General features: G+C 36.6%; 2 protein-coding genes across 2 annotated transcripts in view; one reads left to right on the top strand and one right to left on the bottom strand.

Moving 5' to 3' along the window:
* LOC115217571 (coiled-coil domain-containing protein 134) overlaps positions 1-23,299 on the top strand; it is an 87,019-nt gene that overhangs the window by 11,670 nt on the left and 52,050 nt on the right. The window lies entirely within an intron of this gene.
* The window catches only part of LOC115217570, an 8,090-nt gene continuing 16 nt past the window's right edge, over positions 15,226-23,299 (bottom strand). The window contains exons 1-2 of the mRNA XM_029787310.2: positions 22,207-23,299; positions 15,226-17,594 (exon numbers count right to left, since the gene is read on the bottom strand). The exon at positions 22,207-23,299 is cut by the window's right edge and continues 16 nt beyond it. Coding sequence (XP_029643170.1) covers positions 16,659-17,594; positions 22,207-22,404 — 1,134 coding nt within the window. The 5' untranslated portion in view covers positions 22,405-23,299 and the 3' untranslated portion in view covers positions 15,226-16,658. The remainder of the gene's footprint in view (positions 17,595-22,206) is intronic.

The raw sequence follows: 23,299 nt of genomic DNA, 5'->3' as shown, positions 1-23,299 counted from the left end.
TATATATATATATATATTTAAATAATGAGGGAGATAAATTAATATTAATTTTAATATCAATTTAAAACCAGTAGTCCAGCATACAAAAAATCTGAGAAGTCAGAGAAAATTCTAATATATATATATATAACTTTCATTTCTTATTTCACAATGTATATATATGGTTGTATATATATATATATAGACACACACACACATATATACATATATATATATGTGTATATTTATATCTTGTGTATATATATACATATATATATGTATATATGTATATATATATATATATATGTATATATGTATATATATATATATTTATGTACGTATATGTATGCATGTATATGTACATATCTATATATATGCATACATATATATGTACATATATATATAAGTATATATATTTATATATGAAATATTTATGTGTATATATATAGATGTGTGTGTGTATATATATGTATGTATATTTATGTATATATGTATGTATATATGTGTATATATATATATGTATATGTGTATATATATATATATATATGTATATAAGTGTGTATGTATGTATATGTATATAATAATATAAATAAGCTATGCAGATGATACGAAAGTCTCGCAGAAAATAAAAAAACTGGGAGACAACTGATATAAAAAGACTGCCTCCAAGGGACACCTGTCTCTGTAGGCATACTGCCTTCACTCTGTCAATGGCAAACCTCCATCTTTGATTCGTGAAACTGACAACTGCTTACCCCAACCACCTACTATCAGTAAGTTACAAACTCATTTTCTCGTGCTCAAATTCTTCATTGGTTTCTATTATATTATTACACATCTCTTCTCCAACAAGAGACTTTTACTGGTTTATTTCATTATTGTATTTTTCAAATATTAGGTCCAGGTAAAAGGTCGTGCACCATGTTAAAATAGTGCTTTTTTTTAATATTTTAGTGGTGTGTGTGTGTTCATTCAGTTCATTATATTAACAATGCACAAACTTTTTCCTCAACCTAGTAATACATTTATTGTCATTGTTTAAAATCTCATTTGTTCCTTCTTCTTGTCCTTGCCGCAATACCCTTACCTATTTTCACCTTTATCATCATTATCACTCACATTATACAAGTTATTAGCCATAACCAACTGGTATTATTATAATTGTAATATGAGAGATGAGGCTTTCGAATACAATAAAAGGTCTGCCACTAAAAAAATAGAATTATTCAGATGTAAAATTTTTCATTTAAATTTTAATTTTATTCATAGGAAAACATTTCAATGACCATGAAGAAAGGTAGGTGCTGAATGCCGAATTTTCCAAGAAACTTGGACATTAGATTACTTCTTCATTGAACACAATACAATGTGAACTGATTTGTTTCATATGTTTAGAAAGTATTGCTGTGAATAAGGTAGCAGATATTAGGCGACACAAGATGCACCATTATAAAGATTTTAGGACATTTACTGAACAAGCAAGGAAAGATGAAGTTGAGTGGTTGAAGTTTAGGTTTGGAAAACAAATGTCATTTTTTAAAAACAGAAATTGTCAGCTATGAAGTCTCAAAGCATATTGCTGAAAAGATGAAACCTTTTATAGATGGCGATCTTTTTAAAGACTGCTTATTGGCAGTGTTGGATATTTTTGTACAGAAAAAAGTTTTTATTTGAAATTATCAGCCTGTCTCCAAGGATGATCACATGGAGGGTTGAAAAAATGTCAGCAGATGTTAAAAATCAATTAATCAACACCTGCAGTGAATTCCAATATTTTCAATTGCAGTCAATGAGAGTACAGACTTAAGTGACACTGCACAACTTGCTGTCTTTGTGTGAGGAGTGACTTCAACTTTTCAGATCTTTGAAGAACTTATTCAGTTAATTCCTCTGAAGGAAACTGTAACCAGAGCAGACATCTTTGAAGCTTTGTTGAAAATGATATCAGAAATGAAGTTTGATTTTTGGCATCACAACTGATGGTAGTCAAGCAATGGTAGGACAAAAAAAAAGGCTTTGTTGTACTACTGCAAGAACATATAGAAAGCTTTGGAATCACACATAAACTTGTTAAAATTCTGTTATATCGCACATTCGGATGACCTCTACTCAACTCTTTGACATCTAGACTTCTCCCTCTATATCTACATATTGGGCTAGCCTACTTCATCATCTGGGGGCGCCGACACAACACCTCCCCCTTTTGAGTTTTTTAAACCCGAATTTATCAATTTTATTTCCTTGGTGAGAAACTGGCATATCTTTTCCTCTTAGCATTAATTTCCATCATTTCTGTAGGTTTTCTCTTCCTGTTCGACCTACACATCAGTTCTGCTTTTGCTTGTGGTTCTGGGACCTTGAACAAATCATACCATAAATCCATTGGTTCTTCTCGCCTCTCTTGGTTTTTGGTATATCTTTTTTTTTAATTGGTTTAAATGCCTTCTGTGTTCATATTTTGGTCCTTTTACCATGTACATCACATTACTCAGATGTCCAGTTACACTTCCTTGTCCCCAGTCCTGTTTCCCGTTACTATATATTTTAAAATACACTTTGTCACCTGTGTTAAAAAATTTTCGTTTTTCTTCCTGAATTTTCTATTTTCTGTTTCCTGCTCGGTAACTATTTGTCAAAAATAGAATGAATTTTTCTGGAAAACATCAAATCTGCAGGTGACCTGCCTGACTCTGCATTTGGATTCGGTGTTATTCTATACACCTGCAAAAACTTTGTCGTATTTGCATCTTCAAGGATTTCCTGTCTGGTCTTCCTTAAGGCTCTCTTGAATGTGTCAACAAATCTTTCCGCTAACCCATTTGACCTTGGATGGTATGGTGGAGTTAACACATGCTTCATCTGAACCGACTTACAGAATCTTTTGAACTTCTTTGCCATGAATTGTGTACCATTATCTGACACGATCATATCTCGCACTCCATAATGAGCAAACAGTTCTTCCAAGAAGTCAATAGTCACACTTGTGGTTGGCCTTGAACATTTTCACACTTCAGGCCATTTGGAATAGCTATCCACCACAATGATATAATGAGAGCCATTTATTGGTCCTGCGAAATCCACATGTAGTCTAGACCATGCTGAATCCGTTTTTGGCCATGGTTGAATCTGCACTGGGGCGCCTTTGCTGCCATAGTGCATCCCCTACACTGTTTTACCAGTCTCTCAATTTGCTTGTCCATATTCGGCCAATAAATGTAACTTCTCATAAGGCTCTTCATCCGGACAATTCCCAGATGTCCTACATGAAAGTCTTTTAATACTGTTTTGCAGTGCTTCAGGTATTATCACTCTTTGGGCATATAGTTATACCTCATCACATACTGCCTATCTTACTGCATGTTGCCATATTTATTATCGATACGTCTGAGATGGTATCTAATTGCATTTTGGTCTGAAACCCATTTATTTCTACCAACACAAATTTTCAGTTTTGTCTGGTATAATTTACTTTTGTTGAGTAGACTTTCTTCTGTTTTACCATTTTCTTTGACCGGCATTTTGTCTGTATATGTCCAATTTTACCACACTTAAAATAGGTTTTATCTTTAAAGGAGCAATCTTTCTTCAAATGTCGATCACCGCAACCATAGCACCGTTTTGAATTAAAATTTTTCCTTCTTTCTGTACTTTCTTTACACATTTGTACATTATTATTCTTGTATTCTATTTTTCTTGTATCATCTTGAAGGTTATTACAACTTCAAGGTAAAATTCAGCTCATAAATGAAATGTATAACCAATGTATATGTTGCCTTTGAAGAAAAAGCGACAGTTGTGGGAATATCAACCTTGAAATAAAAATTATGTGCATTTTGTATCATTTCAAAGAAGGAAACCATAGGATTCAGAGCTATTTGTGAATACAATCCAGGATTTGAGAAATGAATTTGCATCACATTTTGCTGACTTTCATCTGCATGCAAATCAGTTTAAATTGTTTGTTGCACCATTTGATGTGGAGGTGGAGACAGTACCAGAATGTTTCCAAATGGAATTGATTGATATGCAGTGTGACGACTTACTGAGATCTAAATTTCATTCTAAAGATGTTTCATTGATTGACTTCTATGCAAAATATATTTTTCCAAGTGGGAAGTATACCAACTTAGTGAATCATGCAAAAAGGATGGCATCTTTGTTTGGAAGCACCTATCAGCATGAGCAATTATTTTCCAAATTGAAGCAAACTAAGAACAATTTCAGAACAAGATTAACTGATAATCATCTTGATAATATCTTGATCTTGGCATCAACAAATTTGAAGCCTAATATTGAGAAGCTTTCAAGGAACAGAAAACATCAAGTTTCCCATTAATTTTTTTGGCTGCTACGTATTTTTACAATTTTTTTTAAACAAATGATTTCAAAAATGTCTTAAATTGAATAAATGATGTTTTTCCATTATTACATTCATCTGTGGTTAATACAAATTATTTTTAAATATAGTCAACACTCGTGATTAAATTTTAGCTTGTGTAATTTTCCATAATTATTCTTTAAGGCCTTCATCTGGCCTACTATCATCATTAATACTCAATCCAGCCCATGGTGGCAAAGAAGTTGCCAATCCCTGTTTTACTTGTTCCAGTCATTAGACTGTGGCCATGCAGTGTAAGGGTTTGGGTTAGGGTTGAAGAATTGTCTTGAAGAATTTTTAGTCAAACAAATTGACCTCAGTATTTATTTTTTATTAAGCATGGTACTTATTCTATTGGTCTCATTTGCCAAACCACTAGGTTACAGGGACATAAACACACCAACACCAGTTGTCAAGCAGTAGTGAGGGACAAAGACAGACTCAAAGACAGACGCACACAGAACCTTGTGTTCAGGAAGCAAGCTTCTTAAATATATATATATATCTGCTTGTATTTAAAGAGTGTTAAACACTTTCGGTATGCAAATTAAGGACTCCTCCATAGAGTAACTGCTGCACTTGTTGAGTATATAAACAGTTTGGTTGCTTGTTTCTCTAGAGACTCTCAGAATGATGTATACACCTCTGATGAGAACCAAATAAGGTTTGAAAATCGATTAAGGTTGTTCATCATTTTTAGTCTGCAGAGAAATGGCTAAAATTTGCCCTGTTTATAATTATAACATACGTTATATATATATATATATATATATATATAATTAATCAAAGGATATACTAAGTATGTCTACCTGCTTGAAATAACAGTGAAAACTCTCATTAAATCTCAAAAAATACACTGATGAAAAACTACAGAAATCAAATGAAGGCAAAATCAGGTTAAAACAATCTATAACGTACATTTAAGTATCTGGACTCACGTTACATTGGATAATAATAGAATTAATGACACCTTCGCAAATTAATTTTTCATATATATCCATTACATTTGTCATTTGCAAGCAGAAAAATTGTAAGAGTTGAAAGCTTCAATGCCTCATAGATTTTTAAAAAATTTTTATCCCAGATAAGAATCTTTGCATTAAGTCAAGATTTGAGAGAAATAAATATTGTATTTGTACGTTGTGGGTTTAGCTTAGTGTTTGGTTTGAGTGGTTGATTTTTTTTTAAGGGTATGTGCATGTGTTGCTTTTATTTATGTTTTAAAATGCTGATGATGTTTGTGTGTGTGGTGTGTGTGTGTGTGTGTGTGTGTGTGTACATGTGCATGTTAGTTTGGACAATAGTGTTATTTTTGTTCACAAATTTTGATTATCAGCCAATATTTCTAAGGAAATGGCCAAGAAATGTAATTAGCTGAATAATACGAGTAAACAAAATAAAACCCCTATTTTTGGCGATGGACTTTCGAGTGTGGTAGACTGGAATATTTTAGCTTAAGTATTTCTTGTTTGAAGGTCAATAGGGTGACTGTATCAAGGGGTAAATATAGTAATATTAGTTTAATAGCTTTTATTCCGAAGGAGGGTGCAGTGAGAAAGATATTGAGTTGGGTTGAAAGTTAGATGTATGCAGTGGGTGAGTACAAATAGAAGAGGGAGTAGGAGTAGTGGTAACTTCATACGGATAGACATTGATAGTACTAAAAATATGTACACCTATATACTGTTTATATACAGACATCTAATCCATGTATATATATGCATGACTGTTTTTGCCTTCCTGTATTTTTAGTTTTAATGAAATCCAACTATGGACAGACACTACCATGTGACCTACTTCTCCATTTACACGTACACCACTACACAAACATCTATCTTTCAGCCTATTATGTCCATCATCGTCATCGTCGCCATCATTTATCATCCATTTTTCATGCTGGTATGGGTTCAATGGTTTAAGAGGACCCAACAAAGTGGAGGGCTGTGTTGAGCGCCACTGTCTTCTTTGGCATGGTTTCTATGGTTGAATACTCTTCCTAATCTTTTCTAGTATAGCCACATGGGCCTGAAATTTGGAGGGAGGGCTAGTCGATTACATCAACCTCAATACTCAACTGGTACTTATTTTATTGACTCCAACAGGATGAAAAGCAAAGTCAACCTCAGTAGGATGTGGAATGGAATTTCAACTCAGAATGTAAAACTGGAAGAAATGGTGTAAAGCATTTTGTCCAGCTTGCTAATGATTCTGTCAGCTCACCGCCTTCCTATTTCTTTACTACCCCCAAGGGGCTAAACACAGAGAGGACAAACAAGGACAGACAAACGGATTAAGTCGATTACATCGACTCCTGTGCGTAACTGGTACTTATTTAATCGACTCCGAAAGGATGAAAGGCAAAGTCGACCTCGGCGGAATTTGAACTCAGAATGTAGCGTCAGACGAAATACCTATTTCTTTACTACCCACAAGGGGCTAAACACAGAGAGGACAAACAAGGACAGACAAACGGATTAAGTCGATTACATCGACTCCAGTGCGTAACTGGTACTTATTTAATTGACTCCGAAAGGATGAAAGGCAAAGTCGACCGTTGCGGAATTTGAACTCAGAACGTAGCATCAGACGAAATACCTATTTCTTTACTACCTACAAGGGGCTAAACACAGAGAGGACAAACAAGGACAGAGAAACGGATTAAGTCAATTATATCGACCCCAGTGCGTAACTGGTACTTATTTAATCGACCCCGAAAGGATGAAAGGCAAAGTCGACCTCGGTAGAATTTGAACTCAGAACGTAATGGCAGACGAAATACCTATTTCTTTACTACCCACAAGGGGCTAAACACAGAGAGGACAAACAAGGACAGAGAAACGGATTAAGTCGATTATATCGACCCCAGTGCGTAACTGGTACTTATTTAATCGACCCCGAAAGGATGAAAGGCAAAGTCGACCTCGGTAGAATTTGAACTCAGAACGTAGCATCAGACGAAATACCTATTTCTTTACTACCCACAAGGGGCTAAACATAGAGAGGACAAACAAGGACAGACAAACGGATTAAGTCGATTACATCGACCCCAGTGCGTAACTGGTACTTATTTAATCGACTCCGAAACGATGAAAGGCAAAGTCGACCTCGTAGAATTTGAACTCAGAACGTATGGCAGACGAAATACCTATTTCTTTACTACCCACAAGGGGCTAAACACAGAGAGGACAAACAAGGACAGAGAAACGGATTAAGTCGATTATATCGACCCCAGTGCGTAACTGGTACTTATTTAATCGACCCCGAAAGGATGAAAGGCAAAGTCGACCTCGGTAGAATTTGAACTCAGAACGTAATGACAGACGAAATACCTATTTCTTTACTACCTACAAGGGGCTAAACACAGAGGGGACAAACAAGGACAGACAAACGGATTAAGTCGATTACATCGACCCCAGTGCGTAACTGGTACTTATTTAATTGACTCCGAAAGGATGAAAGGCAAAGTCGACCGTTGCGGAATTTGAACTCAGAACGTAGCATCAGACGAAATACCTATTTCTTTACTACCCACAAGGGGCTAAACATAGAGAGGACAAACAAGGACAGACAAACGGATTAAGTCGATTACATCGACCCCAGTGCGTAACTGGTACTTATTTAATCGACCCCGAAAGGATGAAAGGCAAAGTTGACCTCGGTAGAATTTGAACTCAGAACGTAATGGCAGACGAAATACCTATTTCTTTACTACCTACAAGGGGCTAAACACAGAGAGGACAAACAAGGACAGAGAAACGGATTAAGTCGATTACATCGACCCCAGTGCTTAACTGGTACTTAATTTTTTGACCCCGAAAGGATGAACAGCAAAGTCGACCTCGGCGGAATTTGAACTCAGAACGTAACGGCAGACAAAATACGGCTATGCATTTCGCCCGGCGTGCTAATGTTTCTGCCAGCTTGCCGCCTTCCTACTGCCAACTATTTTTACATTGTTTATTGAGCAGTGGTGAGGTTATCAAATAACTTGCAAGACAAAGAAAAGAAAGAAAAAGAAAAATCCCCCTCAAATGAGAGGGTGTATTTGAGAGAGGGGGAGGTGGTTTTATGTCAAGAGTAGAAAGGCTAAAGTATGATAGAGGGACAAGTATAGATGTCTTGTATCTATAAATGAGATACATGGTTACCCAGCATTATGTGAGGGTGGTTGAGAGTAGCTGGAAAAGAGATAAAGATGGTGGTGACATGGTGCCAACTAATATTACTTCAATGTTTTATCAATACCATATGAGGACCCTTAAGATCTTAAAAATAAAAATACTGAAGCCAAAAATTCAATTCTGCCATATTTTTAGCTCATAAAACAGAATCTTTCTTTCACTCTTGTTAATCTTCAAATTGCTCTAGTTGGTTATTTACCACAAAAAATAGTCAACAAACCAAATTTATCTGGCGGGAAGACTTGGAGTAAGGTGGTGAAATATGATCTTCAGATATTGTCTTACAGAGGCAATGACAAGTGATCAAGACTGTTGGCAATTTGTTGTGCTTGAGAAGACATTTTGAGTTGAAATTGTAATCGTGGCCATATATATATATATATATATATGCAGGGGTTGGACAAAATAATGTAAACACCTTCAAATTTCAAACAAATTTATTTTAATATGGAGTAGGGCTACCCTTGGGATTAATTACAGCTTGAACTCTATGAGATACGGACTCGTACAAAATTTGAATTGTCTCCAAAGGAATTTTTGTCCATTCTTCACCTGAAACAGTCTCCAATTCTTGCAGTGATGATGGTGGAGGATATCGATTCCTTACTTGTTTTTCTAAAATGCACTGAGATCTGGGGACTGTGGTCGCCAGATAAGATGTTCAACTTCACTAGAATGTTCCTCGTGCCATTCAGCAACAACTTTAGCTATGGGAATTGGTGCATTATCATCCTGAAAGATTGTGTTTCCCTCCGGAAACAGTTCTGCAACCATAGGATGAATTTGATCAGATAAAATGCTTAAATAGTCCTGACTATTAATTCTGCCATGAAGGGAAACCATTGGGCCGGCGGATTTCCAAGATATAGTCCCCCCAGATCATCACAGATCCTCCTCCATGTTTAACAGTTGGGAGAAGGCAGTCTGGGTTAAGTGCTTCTTTTATCTGTCTCCACATGTATACTTGGCCGGTGGTTGGAAATAACGTAAAGGATGACTTGTCTGAGAAGATAACATTCTTCCACTACTCTAGGGACCAATACTGTAGGTTTTTACTCCACCCAAAATGCTTTGCAACATTTGTTTTTGAAAGTAGTGGTTTTTTTTATTGCAGCCCTCCTGTGAAATCTGGCTTTGTGCAGCTCCCGATGAACAGTTTTTTTTTGGAAACTGGGTTCTCAAGGTGGTCATTAAGCTCTGCAGTAATTTTGGGAGCTGTATACTTTTGTGATCCTTTCTTACAATTCACATAAGAGTCTGACAGTCCCTATCTGAAAGTTTTGGTTTTCTTGCGAGTTTTTTCCCCTCTTTCTCAAAGGCTGTCATTACTTTTGAGACAGTAGTTCTTGATACACCAAACATTTTGGCTATTTTTGTTACGCTAGTGCCTGCCATACGAGCACCAACAATTTGATCTCTTTGAAAGTCCAATAGATCTATCATTTTAACGAATTTTAATTACCTTTTCCTGTCCAACCAAAACCTTGAATGGATTTGGTAGATAGAAACTGAAAGAAGCCTGTCTCGTGTGTGTGTGTGGTGTTTGTGTGTGCACATTGTATTTCTCCCCCACCATCATTTGACAACTGAAGTTGGTTTCTTTACATACCTGTAACCTAGAAGTTTGGCATAAGAGACTTATAGAATAAATACTAGACTAAAAATAAGAACTGGGGTCAATTTGTTTGACTGAAACTCTGTGGTAGAGCCCCTGTATGGCCACAATCCAATGACTGAAAGAAGATAAAAAATATATGTGTGTATATCATCCTTTAACATCCATTTTTCAATGCTTGCATGGATCAGACAGAATTTGTTGAGGCATATTTTCTACAGCTGGATGCCCTTCCTGTCACCAACTTTCATGTTTCTAAGCAAGGTAATATTTTCTCATGGAAGACTGAAAATGAACAATCTAATTTATAGCAATGATGCTCATTTACAGCCATCATGTGATGTCCAGGTAAAGGTATACACAAACATACACAGACACATACATATATATATATTATTTAGAGATAGTAGTTCCCTTACTCACCATATAAAAAAATTTCAATTTAATACTTACTACTCATTTCTCAACTAAACGTGTTTCTTAAGGTTCCTTAAGCATGCAGTGTTTTACAGGAACCTTTCTTAAAATGTAACCCCAATCATCAGGCCTGATGATTTTAAGAAGGGTTCCTGTAAAACACTGCATGCTTAAGGAACCGTAAAATGAACCTTAAGAAACACGTGTAGCTGAGAAATGAGTAGTAAGTATTAAATTAAATTAAAATTCTTTTATATGGTGAGTAAGGGGACTACTATCTCTAAATAACATATATATTTCCTCATTGAGAATAATTTGAACCCCTGTGATGCCGGAATTTTTATTCCCTAATAAATAAAATAATATATATGTATATATGATAGACATCTTCCAGTTCTTGTCTGCCAAATTAACTTGCAAGGCCCAAGGTTATAATAGAAGACACTTACCTAAGGTGCCACACAGTGAGACAGAAATGAAGACCACATGGTTGGGAAGCAAGTTTCTTAACCTCGTAACATTGCCAGCACCTATCTGCCTGTGTGTGTGTATCAGCTGAAGATGATCAGAGAATTGCAACGTAGTCTACACAGAAACATTATATCAACTTCAATGCCATACTATTACTATTTATCATTGTGTAATGAAAATTAAATTAAAGAAAAAGTGCATAGGCACAGGAGTGGCTCTGTGGTAAGTAGCTTGCTTACAAACCACATGGTTCCGGGTTCAGTCCCACTACGTGGCATCTTGGGTAAGTGTCTTCTTCTATAGCCTCGGGCCAACCATAGGCCTTGTGAGTGGATTTGGTTGATGGAAACTGAAAGAAGCCCATCGTATATATGTGTATATATATATATATATGTGTGTGTTTGTCCTCCCAACATTGCTTGACAACTGATGCTGGTGTATTTAGGTCCCCGTAACTTAGCGGTTCGGCAAAAGAGATCAATAGAATGAGTACTAAGCTTACAAAGAATAAGTCCTAGGGTCGATTAGCTCGACTAAAGGCAGTGCTCCAGCAATCAAATGACTGAAACAAGAAAAGAGTAAAAGGGAAAAAGAGTAATAAAGTTGGTTATGAACAGGTAGATCCTGTATACTTGGAGGCTATTCATGTCTTTCTCACATGGCAAAGTTGGTTAACATGTTAGTAATATATAAAAAAAAAAAAACCTTTTCAGTAGGAAGTAGATTTCTATAAGAAAACAATAGAAAAGTTGTATGGCATTTTTGTCTAACTTAACAAATTCACATGTTCAATGTCAACATATTTTAAAACTCGAGGTTACAAATTTAAAAAATAACAGGACAAATTCTTATAAAAAGTAATTTTTTACTTCAATATTGTGTAATAAAAGTTCAAGAAAAGAAAATGTTATAATGTTGCATATGTACGTTCAGACCTTGTATCTCTGAATGTATTTGATATGCAGATACAAATTTACTTGAAATAGTTCTCAATTACCAGAGCTCAGGTCATGAATAATTTAATAACACATGTGAATGCTATAAATATGTATATATATGTGACTGGGAAAAATTACCCAGGGATGCCTGTTGCATGAAAACCTAGAAATAAGAACTAACATACTTGATGTAGTACATCAAGAAATAGTTAAAATTATACTTTTGTGGTGATTGATCATCATCATCATCATCATCGTTTAACGTCCGTTCTCCATGCTAGCATGGGTTGGATATTTAATTAAAATCTAGAGGGTGTTTTCTCTGCCCCTTGTATTTTTTGAGAACTAGGCATTTAGAAAATTATTGTTGTCATCATTCAGGGTTTAAGTTTAGCAAAAAAATTTCTTGGCTTAACACATCTAGTATGCTATTAATTTATAGTTACTATTATAATTACATAATTGATTAGCTTTGCTCATTCAAACATATAATTATTGTTTAGAGAAATATATTTTGCTATAAGTAGAACTTTGGAGAGAAGTTAAATAAGTTATCATGGTGGATTGATCATTATAATTATCCAGTAAACTTTAGACAGAGAGGTTTTTAGGGTGTTTCCTTCTAATCTATCTCCCTTCACCCTTTAGCATTTAGAATAATCTGTCAAATGTAATGCTTATTTATTCATATTATTTTGAATTAATCATGCCTATCTCCATAGCTTTGAGACTTCGATGATGTAATTGTTTGTTTTTAAAATGACATTATAGAGTAGGTGTAAGAGACCAGTTGTGGCTGGTTTGAACATAAAACAGGTTAAAGATTTGGACTGTATATGGTATGTTTAAATACTACAGGATTAGTATGGTACCAATTTTCCATAGATAATTTCTTACCATGTTTACCAACATCATTAATAGTTATCTTCAGTTTCTCTGAACTCTCTACATATAATTTTCATCTAGGTCTTTTCAGTGTTCTTTTGAGGTTGAAGACATGCAAGCAGGTTGCATAACAACCTTAAATGATCCATCTGAGGTTGCTCCATGGCTACATCAAATTCAGAAATAGCCAGCTGGCAAAATGAAACCGGACACGGGCAAAGACAGGAAGACAGTCATCTGCTTTGTTGATTTTGCTGCTGCATTTGACTCCGTCGATTGTGACACCCTCTGGTAGATCATGCAGGCAGATGGTATCCCACCTAAACTTCTCAATCTTACCAAAGCTTATTAACTGCTCAACAAGATCCCGCATACACATGTACAGTGAAGTGTCGGAACCCTTCAAAATATAGTCTGGCGTTCGGCAAGGATATGTTCTTTTGCCAACTCTTTTCAATTACGCCATCGACTGGATCACCACAAATGCATTAAGGGAGTTCCCCAGTGTCACTGTTGGTCACAACTTTTCCATCAAGGATCTAGATTACACAGATGACATTGCGATACTTGGCGAAACATTTGCTGATGTCCAGTTTGTTATCATTGAGCTCCGGCATGTTGCATCGCAGATTGGTATGAAAGTCAATGCCTCGAAGACCAAAACCCTCACAGCTGGCTTCGCCCTACCAGACAAAACACCCATTGTCCTCAATGGTGATATTCTTGAAGAGGTTGAGAGTTTCAAATACCTCGGTGCCATCATTACAGCTACAGGTCAAGGTGAGGCTGACATTAAAACACGAATCGACCTCGCTCGCCAAGCCTCCAACCGATTCAATGCATGACTCTGGTCAAGATCTGAGATCTGACGCACCACCAAAGTACGGATCTACCAAGCGCTAGTGTGAATGATTCTCCTTTACGACAGTGAGTCATAGCCAATGAGGGTGGAAGATATTAAGCGACTAGAATCCTTCAATCACCTGTCTACACCGCATCCTTCATGTCGAATGGCATCATTTTGTCTCCAACAATTTGGTGCGACACCAGTGCAAAATCACTTCCCTCCGACAAGTCATCCTAACAAGACGTCTGCGTTGGCTGGGTCATGCCCTCCGTCGTCAAGCAGAATTCATCTACGAAGCAATTGCCCCGGTTCCCCTTCAGGGTTGGCGAAAGCAATGTGGTGGACAATGAAAAACCTGGCTGATGACAGTCAAGGCTGATCTGGAACCCAACCTAGGCCCCCATACCTACGGCATTTGCCACTGGAATAAGGAGTGGTTGGAGATCGTTAGCCTCAAATCGCCAGGTCTGGTCGGCGTTTGTGAGATGCAGTATTGAGGATGAATGAAGCCAGCTAAACCCACCCCGGGTGAATGCTGATGGAAAGAGCCAGTCTAGTGGCACTGGCAACAACCTCGCTCAAAAGTTTTTTTCACATGCCAGTAAGGCAACGCTGGTAATGATCACGCTCAAATGGTGCTTTTTATGTGCCACCAGCATGGAAGCCAGTTAGTTGCTCTGGCAATGATCATGCTTGGATGGTGCTCTTAGCGCTCCACTAGCACGGATGCCAGTCATCGAATTTTATTTTGATTTCAATTTCACTTGCCTCAACAGGTCTTCACAAGCAGAGTTTAGTGTCTAATGAAGGAAAGGTATGCATAAGTGGGCTAGTTACACCCCTGACATAGGCCACAAGGTTATGGTCTCACTTGGCTTGCTGGGTCTTCTCAAGCACAGCATATTTCCAAAAGTCTCGGTTACTAGTCATTGCTTCGGTGAGGCCTAATGTTCGAAGTTCGTGCTTCACCACTTCATTCCAGGTCTTTCTGGGTCTACCTATTCCACAGGTTCCCTCAACTGCAAGGGTGTGGCACTTTTTCACACAGCTATCCTCATCCATTCTCGCCACATGATCATACCAGCGCAGTCTTGCACACCACATCTGATGCTTCTTAGGTCCAACTTTTCTCTCAAGGTACTTACACTCTGTCGAGAAGCCAGTAATCATTGTCAGGGTAACCAGTTTTCTCCTTATTAGTACCAGTAAATTGCATCTCAGTAGAAACTGTTGAGATTTGATTATTTATGCAGTTCCTCTGACTAATACCAATTTTTGCTCAACTGAACTTCCAGTTCTCACATTTCAAGTTTTAGTTTTACAGGCTTTATGCATATGAGTATGTGTCTGAATGCATAGGCTTTATGCATATGAGTATGTGTCTGAATGCATGTGCATATATATATATATAAATAACATTTCAAGTATTCTGAATTAATTGCTAAGATTTTTGATATATGTCTAATATAATTTTACTTCATTAGTTAGTTTTCAAATAATTAAGACCAGAAAAATTAGCAAATATACACAGAAATAATGTATCTGAAGTTTATTATCATCATCAGCATCGTTCCAATTATTACAGTTTCAACCTTTTGCTCATTTACTCTTTACCAGATGGCAAAGTCAGCTCCATCTTTCAGGAGTATCCAGTTCCCAAAAAGTGGTACCAGGTCTTGCTTAAAATGCCAGACATAATAGACTGTTTCTGTTACCTAAGTCAATTCATAGCCAATTTATAGTAGTCCTACAGTTACATATCAAGTATGGCAGAAGGCAAACACCCAACACCTTAAATCTGACCTCTCTCCCTGCTGTCTTGTCAAATCTTTATTATCAATTCATACTTCATATTGCTTTTAAACCTTCTAATGGCATTATTTTCTGGGCCACAAATTTCAATTAAAGAAATATTTTGGTTAAATCAAGAGAATTTGATAGCTAAAAAGAGGACAGAATCATTTTTAGCAAAATGTTTTTTACCATGTTGAGTTGTTGGTTTCAAATATGAAGCTTTTGGGCAAAGTTGCATCTTTTAAAAAACCCTTTGGGTTCCTTTATCTCAGCCCCTTAACTCTACATTTTTCTTCACGCTGTTTATAACTGATGATCTTGTATGGATTTTCGATTTCTCAGCTGTTTCATTAGTATTCTATCAAGTTAGAAGCATCAGTTTAAGAATTTTTAGAAATCTTGGGATTAGCAAAAGTGCAGAGACTAACAACTCTTTCAAATTTTAAGTTGTACAAAATGAGAGGTAATGATGTGAATAACAGCATCATCATAGAAGTAAGGAGTAGTGTTCTTTCTTGGGTAGCAGCAGCATGCCAGATTTCGGAAAATATTCCATTAAGTAATGGCACAGTCCCTGACATGAGAGCAGTATTCCATTGGACAGCAGTATTGTCTTAGATTTAGAGGAATATTCCATTGAACAGCAATACTGTCTTAGAAGTAGGAAAGTATTCCACTAACAAGTAGTACCAACTAAATGTGGAAACAACATAAAATATGAGTAGCAGAATACCAGTATCATTCTATATTTAGGAGTGTTTTCCATTGAACAGCAATACCATTCCTGATGTAGGAGCAATAGTTTTCAATAGTTTTCTGAGTAAGTAAGTGCTTATAAGAAATTTAATTATCTTAAATGTGCCAGTATTTGTGTCAAAGAACATGAATAAGTCTTTGTTTTAAAAGGAACTGTTGGAATTCATAAAGATGGATATGAAAAAAAGAAAAGAATTAAGGCCAAGTGTGAATATTGTCAACATGGATTATTTCTCTTTTGGAATTGGAATCCTTATGATTTCTAAAACATTCTCAGCAGAAATCAGAAACAATAATTCCATTACTTGATTTTGGATTTCATAATGAAATATATCAATAATGTAAATGGTGTTTGTTGTTATGTGAAAAGTGCAATAGTCTCCAAAATAATGATTATTTAAGAATTATCTGACCATCGTCTGTAAATTGAATGCTGAAAGAAAATATTCACCAAAAACATTTGAGTTACTCTTCCAATTAATATATTATCAGGCAACCAATTTTTTATCCATTCTTGCTGAGCAATTAAGCCATTTCCGATAAAAAGATAAAATTGTCTAATCATAAGTTGCGTAACAACAAAAACTGTGCCCAATTTACAAACAAGAGTTGGTTGTAAACCTGAGCAACTTAAAATGGACAGACTACTTTCTTCTAATAAATCATCATCTTCTTTGTCTTCGTTTTCAAAAAACATTGAAACAGTTTTCTGATAATTGAAGCAATTGACAGAAAAGAGCCGTAGGAAAATAGTGCCAAGAAAAATAGGACTTAAAAATCTGCCAATCAAATTTAGAAAGTTGGATAGTTTCTCAGAGTTTAGTTGCCAAACACTGCTCACAAATTCTATCAAAGTGTGTTTAGAATCAAAACAGGATAAAATAGGTAATTCTATATTTTCATTTAAGTTGTTCTCTGTTTTCATGAGTAAAAGTATAAGCATGGTCAACATGAAGCTAAAAGCAGTTTCCCACATCTGTCCAGTTCCTAATGACCACATGAGAACATGGTTGAAGACTGTTAGAAACAATATCACATAAAGAAGCCAGGTGTTGCTGTTAAAAGTTATTAACACAATATAACAGGATAAACCATAGTTTAGAATAGAAAATATAGCAAATATAATTTGATATATGTACAGGTTATCCTCATCATCCTCTTCAGCCAAATCATTTATGTAATTGGAAAGTTTTGTTGCTAGGAGAAGAATAAAGAGAACTTCTTGGAATAACATGATAGGTTCAAATAACTGCAGCACAAAGCCATAGACATATACCACTGAATAAGGGATGAGTTTCACAGGGAGAGCCCACAGCAGAATAAATAATCCAACCTAAATAAGAAAACAACAATAAATATATAAATAACTGGAAAACAGGTATCTTACAACAATAAATAACTATATCTTAATTAACATAGCTAAGATTTACTTTCTATATTATTTTAGTAGTTATAAGGTAGTTCATGAACCCAAGTTACAGTTTACTTTCATCACAAAGTAAAGCCACAAAATATACTCATATATATTTGAGTTAATTCAAAAAACATGTTACATCTGTTTGAGGTTCGATATGAGAATTTGACTTGGAGTAATGAGAGAATGTTATGGATGAGGTTTGCAAATGGCAATAAAAGGACTTTGACAAAACCTAAATGATTGATGATTAATAATCAAGCAATCAATTAGTTAATTAGTTAAATGGTAATTATCTTTTATCTTTTACTCGTTTCAGTCATTGGACTGTGACCATACTGGCCCACCACCTTGAAGAAGTGATGCTGGAGGCAAAACATACACACACACACACATACAATGGGCCTCTTTCAGTTTATGTCAACCAAATACACTCATAAAGTTTTGATTGACCCAAGGCTACAGTAGAAGTCACTTGCCCAAGGTAGGATTGAACCCAGAACCATGCAGCTCGGAATCAAACTTCTTACTATACATCCAACCAGTGCATGTGTTTATTATTGGCATAATGACCCTCTTGAGATACAACAAAATATATCTCAACACATGGGTTCACATCAAGAATCTTGCAAGCCACAATACAAAAAGAAATAAATGAAAAGTATTCTTGGGCAAGTCTGGACAATAAAGAACATTCTTTAGAACAAAACAAGTTTAAATGTATTCAGTGATTCATCATTTTGCTATCATTCTATCTCTTATTCTATCATACAATGCTGTTTGTTTTAAAGCATGTCTAAATTAAAACATTCCATTATAATTTACTGTAAGAATTTGTTGTTGATTTATCTTCCAAATGCCAACTTAGTAATGAAAATGTTTATTGTATTTATTCATCATCATCATCATCATCGTTTAACGTCCGTTTTCCATGCTAGCATGGGTTGGACAATTTGACTGAGGTCTGGCGAACCAGACTCCAATCTGATCTGGCAGAGTTTCCACAGCTGGATGCCCTTCCTAACGCCAACAACTCAGAAAGTGTAGTGGGTGATTTTACTTGCCACCGGCACGAGGGCCATGCTCAAATGGTGCTTTTTATGTGCCACCTGCAAAGGAGCCAGTCCAGCGGCACTGGCAACGACTTTGCTCGAATGTTTTTTCATGTGCCTCCAGCACAAGTGCTAGTAAGGCGACGCAGGTAACGATCACGCTCAAATTGTGTGTTTAACATGCCATCGGCACAAGGGCCAGCTTGTTGCTCTGGCAACGATCTCACTCGTATGGTACTCTTAGTGCTCCACTAGCAACAGATGCCAGTCACCGAGTTTCATTTCGATTTCAATTTCACTTGCCTCAACAGGTCTTCGCAAGCGGAGTTTAGTGTCCAATGAAGGAAAGGCACGCATAAGTGGACTGGTTACACCCCTGGTATAGGCCACAAGGTTATGGTCTCACTTGCGCTTGCCGAGAAGGTTATGGTCTCACTGACTAGAAAGTAAGCTGAAGTTAATGTGATTAACAGAAACTCGAAGCAGATTTTCTATAGTTGAAACTCTTCCTGTCACCAAACCTCACTTCTGTCTAAGTAAGGTAAAAATTTCTCCTTGGAGCCACTCACAACTATTGCATGACAAAACAAGAAGATGCAGACCCCCCCCCTCATATACACACCATATACAAATATATATGTATGTGTGTGTGTGTGTATATATGTGTGTGTGTATATATATATACATATATATATATATATATATATATATATATATATTGTAGAAATACACACACACAACAAACTTCTTTCAGTCTTCCAAATCCACTCAACGCTTTATTCAGTCAAGGGCTATAGCAGAACACAGTTGCCCAAGGTGTCATGCAATGGGATTGAACCCCAAACCACATGGTTGGGAGGTAAACTTCTTAACCACACAACTATGCCTATGCCAACTAACTCTGTCTCTGGTCAATAAAAGCAAAGTAATTTAACCAGGGGTATATTAATTTTTTTTATTTACTTGGTTTGATCTGAAGCAAAACTGTACCCATGGCCTTTGCTGACCCTCTGAGACCTATCAGAACAATGCAATTAATGTTCCTCTTTAAATAGGTGCAAATTGACAGCTACAAGGAAACATGCACAAAGAAGGAGTGGACATAGTATTCACTGTCAAGGTGTCTATATGAAAGATGTATTATACGGGTGACAAGAGGATAACTAATGATTTAGGAATGCCTGAGAGAAGGTAGCATAAAACTAGCTAGATGCAGAAACCAGAGGCCAATGTGACTATCATAGGAAAAGTAGGATGAGGTAGGATGAGTTGACAGTAGACTTATGTCTGAAAGGATTGAGCATGTTAGTGAAGGATTTCATATCAATTCACTGATTCTTGTTTAATGGGAAGTTTACAACGTTACATATAATGATTGAGATTTTGAGCTTTTGAAGGAGACAAGATTGAAATGGTTTTTTTGGAAGATGCTTTCGAGGTCTCACTCTTCATGGAGACAGTGCAGGTTTGGTTTGACTTGTTAAAGTTATCTCCATGAGAGTCCTGCTTACAGAGCCTCCAGGGTTGGCAAATAGAAAGAAAGAAGATTCCACAAAGTTTGGAGAGATTCTTTTGTTAAAAAGATTGACTGACTTTGGGTGGTGGGAAGGCTTGAGGGATGTGCAATGCAAGGAGATCATCATCATCATCGTTTAACGTCCGTTTTCCATGCACCAGGCTCTAATGTGGCAGTGTTTCTACAGCTGGATGCCCTTCCTAACGCCAACCACTCGGTGAGTGTAGTGGGTGCGTTTTACGTGCCAGGCGAGGCTGGCAATGGCCACAATCGGTTGGTGCTTTTTACGTGCCACCGGCACAGAAGTCGGTCGAGGTGGCGCTGGCATCGGCCACGTTTGGATGGTGCTTTTTACGTGCCACCGACACAGGTATCACAACAATTTCCATTGATTTTTGATGTACTTGACTCAATAGGTCTCCTGAAGCACTGGGTCGAAACGGTGTTTCTTTACTTGCCACCTGCACAGGAGTCAGTCCAGCAGCACAGGCAACAACCAGGTGCCAGTCATCGAATTTGTTGGTCTTCCAAAGGATTGATGTACTGGGTAAAAGCCAACTTGTTTGCAGGAGGGAGTAATTTTCTCCAAGTGATACAAGCTGTGCTTTTTGCTTGAAATGTTGTGTGGAATCTACGAGTGAACTACTCATGAGATTTGGGGTGAGAATTGTTCATGCATGAAATCTTGAGTGACATGACTACGGGAAATGATTTCACTCGTGTGTCAGTTCTGATGGATCAGAGATGAAGAAAATATGCTGCAAGTATATATTTACATAGAGCCAATCCGTCAACTGACTTGAGGTGGCATGGGATGCAAGAGTGAGGGAGTGACGAAGTACTTAAATGTGTAGTGGACAGACGTAGTAAGACACGACCTGATGGATGCAGAGACTGATGGTTTGGTGGAGACTGGGTTTGGAAGTGAAAAAGATACGAAGAATATGTGTGTCGGCCAGCAGAATGTGTAGGGCATGAATCTAATTGATACAGAGTTGAGGGATGCAAAAGATTCGGTTTCAGCACCGGCAACTAAAATAGAGAAAGAAAGAGATAGTCAAGAGTTGTGTGCGTTTATTTCATGTCATAAACTAAACAATTATTCATATACATATATATAAAATAGGTTTTCACACAGTTTCCATCTACCAAATTCCACTCATGATATTAGTCTTGATGTATAGTTGAAGAAGAAGCTTCTCCGAATTATTACGCAGTGGAACCGAACTTAATTACACAACCATGCATGGGAATAATACTTGAATATGTTTTTCGAGTAAATGTTTTGTATCCTTCAATATCTAGATATCTGCTAATTATTCTATTGTCCAAAATTTGTCAGCAAATTCCTTTTTATCGAAAACATGAAAAAAAAATCCCCTTTCTTTGTGTAAACATGAATGGAGCTGCGGTATTTTTTTTTTAAACTGTGGTCTTTGGCTAAAATAATTTATTTATTAGTTAATTAGCTTTTTTGCGACGATCGCACACCACATTCTCATCATATATTGTACTTTCATTACTGAATACTTTCGCATGCTGGTTACTTATTTTTAAATCACTAATGATTACTGTTAAAGTTAAGTTAAAGAATATTTAATGTCAGATATTAAATTTTAAAATAATCAATTACAGCGACAATATTTTTATAAATTTCTTATTGGTATCCAACTCGACTACTTGAGATTTATCTCCGAAAATAATCACTCATTCATTCGTAACTTAATCTTTCCGGTAAAGATTGTTTTTAATTTTTTTTCCATCACACACCTGCAACTAATAAAGAAACCGGCAATATTTTAATTACGCTTTGAAGAACGAAAGTATTCAATAATAACGAAAGAACAATTTTATGAAATGTTAGTGTTGTTTATAAACTTGGCGGGGAATTTTGAAATTCTTAAATTTGATAGTGATAATTTAAGAACTGGATTGTAAGGACGGGGCAACATCGAATACATACCTCTCCAAATGGTTGAAGAAAAATCCAATTAATTGAAATATAATGCCCCAGGACACAGACCAATGACAAAAGGAGTGACATTCGAAGGATGGTATCCGCACCACATGCGAGACCATAAAGTAGCAAAAGTGGTAAACAGGATAGTGGAAGCAATGAAAACCAACCAGTGGAACACAGCAGACAGACTTTCAGGCACATTGTGATAAACACAGCTCGAACGATGTTCGATATATCAAGCAGAACACTAATTAAAATGCAGGAGATGCATTAGGCCATGTAAGTGTGAAATCGGTATAAGTTGACCTGCGATGAAAACGAGGCGGTGACACGAAGTAACGAGAAATGACTACCTTGTTGCGCGCTTTGTAGAAATAGCTGTTAGCTCTCCATCAATGCAACACACCGATGTGTTATTAAGGAGACAACATTAGATAATGTAGTCCTAGTTATACTAAGCTTTAAAAAAGATGGATGTGGGGTCATGACTGGAAAGCTTTTAATTATAGATCTGCTTCATCAAGCTAAACGTAAACAAAGTGTGTTTGTAAAGAAAGTACGGTATTTCTTGCAAGAAGTAAGAAGTATATCAGCAGGCTGTCGCCATCATCATCATCGTCAGCAGCAGCAGCAGCAGCAATTTACGTTCAGTTTTCCATGATGTCATGATTTGGGTAGGTCGTCACGCTCCGAGTCAGTTCTTATTTTGAGTTACTGACCTCCAAGACGAGTCGTTGACTATATCATTTTTGACAAGGTTTCTACAGCAGGATGCTCTCCTTATCAGTCATTTTACAGAGTGTAAAACTAAAGAAGTTGTCATCCCCAGCAAAACTAAAGCGTCCTGTTTGCTTCATGCTGTTTCCATTCGTTCCTTCTCCAGTACCTGAGGATTATATTGTTCTTTGTAGTGTTATAGAGCAAAGAGAGAGAGAGAAGTGATAGGAGTACTGGAAATGAAAGTGAATGGTCGGAGAGAAATTTGAGATAAAGTGATGGATAGCAATGACAATGGGTAATGGTATGAGAGTGACGGTAATTGTTAGCAATATTGAAAGAGTGATTGTAAGGGGATTTGAACACGGACGGATCCAAT

This window comes from Octopus sinensis, linkage group LG11 (genome assembly GCF_006345805.1).
Source record: "Octopus sinensis linkage group LG11, ASM634580v1, whole genome shotgun sequence".
Classification (NCBI taxonomy): domain Eukaryota; kingdom Metazoa; phylum Mollusca; class Cephalopoda; order Octopoda; family Octopodidae; genus Octopus; species Octopus sinensis.
Note: the sequence above shows the minus strand (reverse complement) of the source record. Positions and strands in the feature narration are given on the sequence as shown.